Raw genomic sequence first — 9,250 nt, 5'->3', positions numbered from 1 at the left:
TTCATGAGAACGATAACAACATACGAGAAGATGACTAATTTGCTTGGCACATAGAGAATGAAGAAGAAGAGGTGAATTAATTTGTTGATTTATTTGGAAAAGAGAAGAAATAAGATGATTAATTTGGAGAGAAAAAGAAATAAATGAGAAAAGAGAAGAAGAAGAAGAAAGATAAGCCTTATATTGAAAAATGAAAAGGTTATATTGGAAAATGAAATGATTAAGTGGGAAAAGTGTGGTAATAAACGAGAAAAGAGAATGAGAAAAAGAGAAAGAATAAGGGGATTAGTGATATTCTTTTTCGTCCGGGTGATCCATGGTCCAAACAAGAAAAGGACTAACAGAGGAGAGGAACATAATACTTTCAAAATTATTAAAAACTACAATATTATAATAAATATTTATAAAATTAGAATAAATCTCTAAATAGTTTATTTATTTACAATATTTAAATTAAACCTGGTGCTTTTCCACGTGAAACTTTTTGACTCTACCACTCATGGCTGCCACAAACAACTTAAATCACTGTTGATGTAAACAAAGTGTGTTATCGATGTGGGTTTGAGTTTCAAACTACAAAATAACTTTTTAACAACCAATGACTGTTCCAAGTTTGCGATAATTCGTCAAATGCCCTTTCAGAAACACAAATTCTATTTGTTAACAATAACGGATGTCTTTTGTCCACTCAAATTTCTAATATCTTCAACCAAACGGTCAAAATTGGCATAAGATGATCCACCAGGGTTCACACTTCGTCTTGCCAAATTAGCAATTTCAGTCGCCGATCTCACAAATTCCTCTTTCCTATTCACCATAACATCATTCACCATTTTCGCCACCGTTTCTCTGTCGCACAAATCCTTCATATCCAAACCCAAATTCCACACATTGCTCACAAATCTACTGTTAACCTGCTGATCAAATCCATACGGCCAACATATCATCGGCTTCCCTGCAACTATGCTCTCCAATGTCGAATTCCAACCACTGTGTGTCAAAAACCCGCCAACTGCTTCATGACAAAGCACTTTCTCTTGCGGTGTCCATCCCACCATGTACCCTCTCTGTTTCGTCCCCTCCTCCAACTCCGCCGGAATTTCAATCTCCCCATTTTTGCCCTTCACAAGGTCCGGCCGTATGACCCACAAAAAACGCCTCCCACTATTCACCAATCCATGCCAAAACTCCAAGAGTTCGCGATTACCCATCACCGTAATGCTACCAAAACTGACATAAATCACGGATCCCGCCGCTTGATTGTCCAGCCACGTCAGACAGCTCCGATCCACCTCCCACAGATTGTTCAGAGATTCTGTTTCGTGGTTGAGTTTGGTTTTGAGAAGGGCATGAAGAGGTCCGATTGAGTACAGATTTGGGCACAAAGTTCGAATGTTAGAGAGAATGGGTCCTTCCAAATCCTCGAATGTGTTCATTATGAGGGCACTGAATTTGGTGCTTCGAATAAACGCACTCACAATGAATTGAAGAATTAGGTCATTGTTTGGGTCAGTGGCTCTGCAAAAACCAGGAAGATCTCTGCGTCGGAGAAGATTCTCCATACCGGGAACGTTATCTAGAATCCTATCCATATCTTCCTCCCCTGTTAAGATAGTAATAATTGATCAATATAATTAGCCAAAAATTAAAGAAAGCTGCGGTAGAAGTTAAGATCTGGTACCTTTAATCGTAAGTTGCTCCTGTTTGATTAGATTAGGAATAGAGAGGATGGTCCAGGTAGAACAAGCACCAAAAGTACGAAAACAGAAAACGGGTACTTTAACAAAATCGTCATCGATATCAAGGAGGTAGCTGAAGAAGCCGTCGAGAATGAGGCAAGTGAGATCGGAGGAGAAATGGGGTGAAAGGAGCATGTCTCTGAACAAGGGCTTGGTAACGGATACGAATGAGTGGAGCATTTCAGGCAAGTGGTGGGAGAAAGTGCGAGGGTGGGATAGGGGAAGGCCGTCGGAGATGGTTCGGAATTGGAAGGAGGGAAAAAGGGAGAAGCGGGGGAGGACGTCGGAGTGGAGGGTGAGTTGGCGGTAGGAGTGTTCGGTAGTGAGGAAGGTGACACGAATGGAGGAGAGGGAAAGAAGCTCGGCGAGCTTGAGCATGACGTTGAGGTGGCCTTGGGCGGGGGCAGGAAAGAGAAGAACATGGGGAGAGGTTGATTGTGGTTCCTCCATGGGCAGGTGCAGAGTTTGTGGCTATGGAGGAGGATGGAGTGACTCTCTTGGGGATTTCTATATTTTATTAGCAATTGGGAAAACCTGGAAAAAAAATTATTTATTTATTTCAATTTCTAGCTTAGGTAAATGTCGTACGACCCTAATGAGATTTTTATTTTTTTAAAAAAAATTAGGCCGAACACATATTACGACTTTTAATACATAATGTTGGTGAAAATAAAATTGATATCTACCTACCCTTTTAAATTGTGATTTTTTTATAAGATTATTTTTGGATGAAATTATCCATGTTTGTTATCAATAACTTAACTCTACTACCATATATCATGGTCAAAATTTTGGCTGTTTATATTATTTACCTCACTTTATACTAAAAAAAAATAAAAAGAAATTATCTAAACAAACGTGGAATGATCTCTTGCTCTTCCCCTCTTTCTGATCTTCTCATTCTCTTGATTTTTTCTCTCTTGTTCTCTTCTGTCTTATTGAGGCGTTTTCACTCTCTTCCATTGGTCTAGTTTATCTCATTCTTTCTTCGTTCTCTCTATTTTCAAAAGAAAAAATTAATTACACAAAGATTTTAATGGCCGGCAATATCTCAACTTAATATTACGAGCGTCCAAGATAAATGAAGATAGGAAAAATGGAGACCAACACAAAATGGAGAAAAAAAATTTGAGAAGAAAGAAGAGAGGAAAAGGGAAAAAACATAAGAATGTTTTTGTGTAGTTTTGGCTAATGATGATGTATGTAAAGTTTGAAAAAGTAGGACAAAATTCATTTTCGAGTTTGAGACCAAGGACCCTTTGGGAGAAGGGGAGAAGGGGAGAAGGAAAGGAATATGGAAAATGAGATTATGAAAATATGGAAGGATTATTATAACCAACATTATGGGGATTATAATAATCTTTTGTTGTAGAGTATCATAATTCTTAATTGAGGAAGGTTTGTGTGGGAAGGGTTATAACAAAAGAATATATATTATTATTTTTAATTTACACTATTGTATTTTTTAAAAAAAAAAATTAGTTTGTTCTGTTAATTATGTGGCTGCTTTGTTAATTACTTGCATGTTAATTCTCCATTTGACATCGTGCATTAATTAGTTAGTATGTTGGTCTACTTCAATTACTTGACATTCTGCATTTTGAGTTAATTATTGGAGCATTTTTTGGAGTCACCCAAAAAAATAAATAAATAAGATGGTCTAGTAAATTCATTCAAGAGATTTAAGTTTGAGAGTATTGTACGTAGGGAAGGTGTTAACACCTACAACACCCATAAAATGATTATCCAATTTTATATTTTATACTAAATTATAGACGTTCACAAAACAAAGTTTTTTATTTAGATTTTTTTAAAATGTCCCATGGTTATCAATTCACGTCAAATTAAATACAACATAAGTATGAATTGATAATTATGGGTGACATGGGAGCTATTAGAAAAAATGAAATTTATTTTTGTTTTAAAATATTTTTTATATTCACCTCAAGAATATTAAAATATCAAACTTTGATATTTTAATCTCCATGAGAAACTTCATGTATCTAAGAATTAATAAATTTATAAAAAACACTACTCAAACTCATTTAAATTATGAAATGTGTTTATAATTTTAAAACAATCTATTAATTAAATTTCAAATAGAGATTCATGGAATTTAAATTATAAAATCCATAAAAGAATAATACTTTTTTTCAACCGAGATTTTTATATTTAAATTGGAAAATAAATAATAATAATGACAAAATAATGTGAAATTTGAGAAATATTTTAAGGTAATATGTTGATAAAATAATACAGATAAAATAAATACATACATAATTTAAAAAGATGCAAAAATATGCAAGATTTGAGGATGCCAAATAAATAATTAAGGCAACAAATGCAAAATAATTAATTAAGACAGCAGTATGCAAAGGGCAGACCAGGTAAATAAGCATGATGTCAGACTAATTAATTAATGCAGAATGCAATATACCAAATGAATAATTATTAACACATAATGCAAAATAAATAATTAACACACGATGTCAAATGAGTGCCAAATAATTAACGATGTCACGATGCTAATTAGGCCAAATGGTATTAGCATAGAAAGCCAAATGGATGTTAGATCAATAATTATTAACAACAAATTAATAATTAACACATAATGTCGAATGAGTGCCAAATAATTAAAAGTATGCAAATAATTAAACGAGTCAAATGAGTGCCAAGTAATTAAAGTTGGTCAATACAAATAATTAATGCAGGATGCTAGATGAATAATTAGCACACCAAAATGGGTGCCAAATAAGTAATCACACGATACCATGATGCTAATTAATTAATTAATACAGATGCAAATAACTAACTCAAATTTAGAATGTCAAATAATTAAAAAATGGTTGCTAAGTAATTAAAGTAGGCCAACATGCTAATTAATTCATTAATGCGCGATGCAAATGAAGAATTAACACATTAATACAGATGCAAATAATTAACGCAATCGCCAAATAATTAACACAACATGCCAGAATGATAATTAATTAATATAGGAGCCAAATGAGTGATTCAAATGAATAATTAAACACAACACCCATATGAGGATACACGACACTAATTAATTAACACAACAAGTAGCCAAAATTGGTGCCAAATTATTAACTCATAATCATGAACCACCTGAATTAAAGAAAACCACACTAAATTTCAAGTCGTAGTAATTAAATGGACTTAATTTTTTTAAAAAAAAAACTTACAACACAGCCTTAAATCCAATAAATGCAAAAAACTTCTTTTTTTTATCCTCTCAAATTCTTCCTAAATCACAAACAGATGAAAAGATTTTTTTTTATGTGTACCTTGAAAACTATCCTCTCCAATAGGTTTTTTTTACCTTCTGTTTGTGACAGTATGCAATAGGTTTCGACTCTCTCACCTTCTCCACTTATTGGCCTGCCTTTCTTCTTGGCCTTTGATGATGAAGTTGAGCTTGATGTTGAAGATGAAATGCTGGATACATACATTAATTGATATTATGAATAGATCCCAACAAGAAGTTGATGGGTTTAATTAAAATTTCCAACTATTTCATCAAGAATTTCTGGTTTTAATAATGCTAAGATTAAGATTCAACTTGAAAAATAATGGTAACATTAAGACAACTAGAAAAATAAATTAAAATTAAGTTCAATTTTTGGAACGAGGGTTTGAATTCTTGGAAAAAAGAATAAAAGAATGCTAAACTCTATATAGTATATAATTAGTTAGGAAAACCTCCATCATGACGAGATTGAATTTTAAGGGCAAATTATGTTTTAACAATAATTATTCTAGTATTTATTTTCATATTTAGTTTACATGATTATGTTATAAATGATAGTTTAGAATAATGGAATTGAATTTTTAGAATGAGCCACTAACTCCATATAATATAACTAGTTAGAAAAACCTCAATCGAGAAGTGACCATGTAGTTTTTTTTAAGCAAGGAAAAAAACGTTTCAAATTTTCTAGATTATAATAATCTTCATCCAAACAGAGAGACCACACATACTATAATAACACAACACAAACTATAATAAAAGTTATTCATTGTCTCAAATGCCTCCTAAGATTTTATAGTTTTTATGTTTTCACTTTCTTTTAAACCCTTCAATTATAAAAAAAATGGAAGAAGAACAAGAAAAACTCAAAGAAGCCGGGAGAAAAACAGACCCCCAATTTATGTTTTATTTGGATACATGTCTGTAAGTTAGATGGTTTAAATAAATATAGTTATAAAAAGTTATAGTTTTGAGGTTTTAGAGAGAAACCAATTCAATTTTGAGAGTTTAAATTGAGGGATAGTTGCAAATTTAGTCCGTAGATTCAAAATAATTAAGTATATATCAACATTTTAAAAATATTGCAAATATAGCAAAATTTATTCAATTCTATCCATGATATAAGTCTATCAGATAACGAATACAAATATTGGTCTATCACAGATAGAAAGTCTATTAGTTTGCTATAATTGCAATTATTTTAAAATATTGCTATATTATTAATTATTATTTCATCAAATTTGCCATTTTCTTTAAATTAAGAAGATTAGAAAATTAAGGATTGAAATAGTTGAAAAATGAACAAGATTAGAAATTTCAATTTGAAGGATTGAAACAATTGAAAAGAGAGAGGAGTGGATGGTCTCTATTGCCTGAGGCTCAACAATCTTATCTCGTTTACTAGACGATCAAAATCAGCATACGACGATCCACCGAGGCTCACACTTCGCCTTGCCAAATTAGCCATCTCAATCGCCGATCTCTTAAATTCCTCTTTTCTATTCACCATAACCTCATTCACCATTTTTGCCACAATTTCTCTATCGCACATATCCTTCATATCAACTCCCAATTTCCACACATTGCTTACAAATCTACTGTTCACTTGCTGATCCGCCGTATACGGCCAACAAACCATCGCCTTCCCTGCTACTATGCTTTCTAAAGTCGAATTCCAACCACTGTGAGTCAAAAACCCACCAACTGCTTCGTGCGAAAGCACTTTCTCTTGCGGTGCCCACCCCACCACGTACCCTCTCTGTTTCGTCCCCTCCTCCAAATCCGCCGGTATTTCAATCTCCCCATTTTTGCCACTCACAAGGTCAGGCCGTATGACCCACAAGAAATTCCTCCCACTATTCACCAATCCATGCCAAAACTCCATGAGCCCTTCATTTCCCATCACAGTAATGCTTCCAAAACTAACGTAAATGACGGATCCCGGCGGTTGATTGTCCAGCCATGCCAAGCAGGTCCGGTCCACTTCCCAGAGATTGTTGAGAGACTCTGTTTCGTGGGAGAGTTTGGTTTTGAGAAGGGAATGAAGGGGTCCGATAGTGTACAGATTTGGGCATAAATTAGTTCGAATTTTAGAGAGAATGGGTCCTTCCAAATCTTCGAATGAATTCAGTATGAGGGCGTGAAACTGATAGCTTCCTTGAGTTTGTTTGAGAGTGTATTGAAGAACAGAGTCGTTTGTGTCTGTGACTCGGCATAAACCAGGAAGGTCTCTGCATCTAAGAAGATTTTCCATACCTGGTAGGTTCGTGATCATTCTGTCCATATCTTCCTCACCTTCATTTATAATACATTACATAAAACATATTTTAAATTTTTTTAAAAATGAACTGAATGTATAACATTACACAACGACATACTAATGTTAATTACTCAAGTCATGTACCCTTTTAAATTTTGTATTTGTGAAGATTATGTTTGTTTTCCTTTTTATTACTATACGTTTGTCTCCATTCTTTTAGACTAACACTTAAGAGAGCGTTTTTGGCCTCCAACTTACTTGGTGGTTGAATTTCAATTAGTTTGTATCTCTCATTAGGTCATTTGTGACTTAAACTAAAATAGTACGCACTTGAACACATACAAATAATTTTTAACCTAAGCGTAATTAAATTCTCTTTAACATATTCTTCAAACTTTCAAAACTGTTTTTTTCGATTGCATCTCACTTTTATCACTTAAAAAAACAAGGAAAAGAACACTGCATGTTGGTTCCATACTGAGGTAAGGTTCTAGGTGGTAGGTAAACATATGCTCTTAATTCAGTGCAAACTTTCAATTATCTCTTCAAACTATGAGTAGAAACAAGTGGGTGTAGAGTTTAATGAGTAATAAAACACACACCCACTCATCACAAAAATTAAAATTTAAAGCACAAATAGGAAGATAAGGTACCTCTAATAGGAAGTTGGCCATCTTCAATGAGATGAGGAGCACAAAGATAAGTCCAAACAGAACAAGCACTGACAGTACGAAACCCAAATATAGGCTGTTTAACTTCATCTTCATCGCCATCAATAAAATTCTTAAGGAAACCATCGAGCACGACGCAAGTGAGATTGGAACCGAAATGCCCAGAAACCAGCCAGTTTCTGAAAATTGGCTTGGTGATGGAGTCCAAGGAGGATATGATTTGGGCGAAGAACTCAATCGTTCGAGGGTGGTCAGGTGGAAGGCCATCGATGATGGTGTGGAAGCGAAAGGTGGGAAAGCGAGAGAAGCGAGAGAGAACATCGGAGTGGCGAGTGAGTTGGCTTTGGAAGTGAGGGGTGTTGAGGAATGTAACAGTGATGCCTGCTATTGAAAGGAGTTCTGCCAGCTTCAACATGGAGTTGATATGGCCTTGGAAGGGAAGAGGAAAGATTAGAACATGGGGAGCTTGTGGTTCTCCTTTCATGGCTAACAAACAAGTGGGAGTATTTGGCTCACACCAAGCCTTACATGCCTTAAATTGCCTTCGTTTCTATTTGAGCAATATTTAGGTGGTTCTGCAATACTCATCTTTAATTTCATGTCTTTGTTTCAACTGAAAAAAATGTACTAGAAAAAGTTCTATTTTTAAAAAATGAAAAAAATTGTGGTGTTGCAACATGTGATTGGATGCTTATGTGGATACCAAAAAGACAGATTACATACTTTCAAATGTTCAAATATAAATCTTACAATTTTAATAGTTTCAAAATTTAGTATACATTGTTAGTTTTTGGTTCACTTTTCTAAAACAAATTTAGTCTACTACTACTCTATTTATAAATTTAGTCGTGCAATAAATCTTGTCTATGAGTGATTTTGTTGTAGGTAATAAGTTGAATAAAAACCTCTAAAAAGTATATAATATAATCATTAAAAAAAAAATGAGTTGCATATAGCACAAAGATCAAATAACAAAAGAAAAAAAAAAGTAGTTAAATCGAAAAATTATTAGAAAAAATAGAATTGTCAAAAGGGTTCATTTACATTATAAAACCCCAATGTTGAAATATGGAATTTGAAAATGTATTATGCACAACCCAAGGAAATATGAGCTTTCACACCTTAACCAAGGAATTCTTCTTTCCTATGGATTTTTCAAAATTATGAATTTAATTTTTTTGTGAGAATCGTGTCTTGGAATAGAAGGGGACATAAGAACTGATTAAGAAGGATTTTTGAAGATTTTGGTGTTTGAAGGTAGGCAATGCTGTCACAAGCAGGTGTTATGTGTTAGATTTATTTTAAATATAATATT

General features: G+C 33.7%; 2 protein-coding genes across 2 annotated transcripts; both read right to left on the bottom strand.

Annotated features, from left to right (window-relative positions):
- Positions 1–362: 362 nt before the first annotated feature.
- LOC101214035 (7-deoxyloganetic acid glucosyltransferase) lies at positions 363–2,302 on the bottom strand. The gene is made up of 2 exons (XM_004150197.3): positions 1,682–2,302; positions 363–1,603 (listed from the first exon to the last, which is right to left on the bottom strand). Exons 1-2 carry the CDS (start codon positions 2,187–2,189, stop codon positions 654–656), a joined length of 1,458 nt encoding a protein of 485 aa, XP_004150245.3. The 5' UTR covers positions 2,190–2,302; the 3' UTR covers positions 363–653.
- A 3,977-nt stretch (positions 2,303–6,279) lies between these two features.
- On the bottom strand, positions 6,280–8,685 carry LOC101214278 (7-deoxyloganetic acid glucosyltransferase). The gene is made up of 2 exons (XM_004150198.3): positions 7,918–8,685; positions 6,280–7,299 (listed from the first exon to the last, which is right to left on the bottom strand). Exons 1-2 carry the CDS (start codon positions 8,417–8,419, stop codon positions 6,371–6,373), a joined length of 1,431 nt encoding a protein of 476 aa, XP_004150246.1. The 5' UTR covers positions 8,420–8,685; the 3' UTR covers positions 6,280–6,370.
- Positions 8,686–9,250: the final 565 nt, after the last annotated feature.

The sequence above is a fragment of the Cucumis sativus genome, chromosome 5, assembly GCF_000004075.3.
Source record: "Cucumis sativus cultivar 9930 chromosome 5, Cucumber_9930_V3, whole genome shotgun sequence".
NCBI lineage: Eukaryota > Viridiplantae > Streptophyta > Magnoliopsida > Cucurbitales > Cucurbitaceae > Cucumis > Cucumis sativus.
Note: the sequence above shows the minus strand (reverse complement) of the source record. Positions and strands in the feature narration are given on the sequence as shown.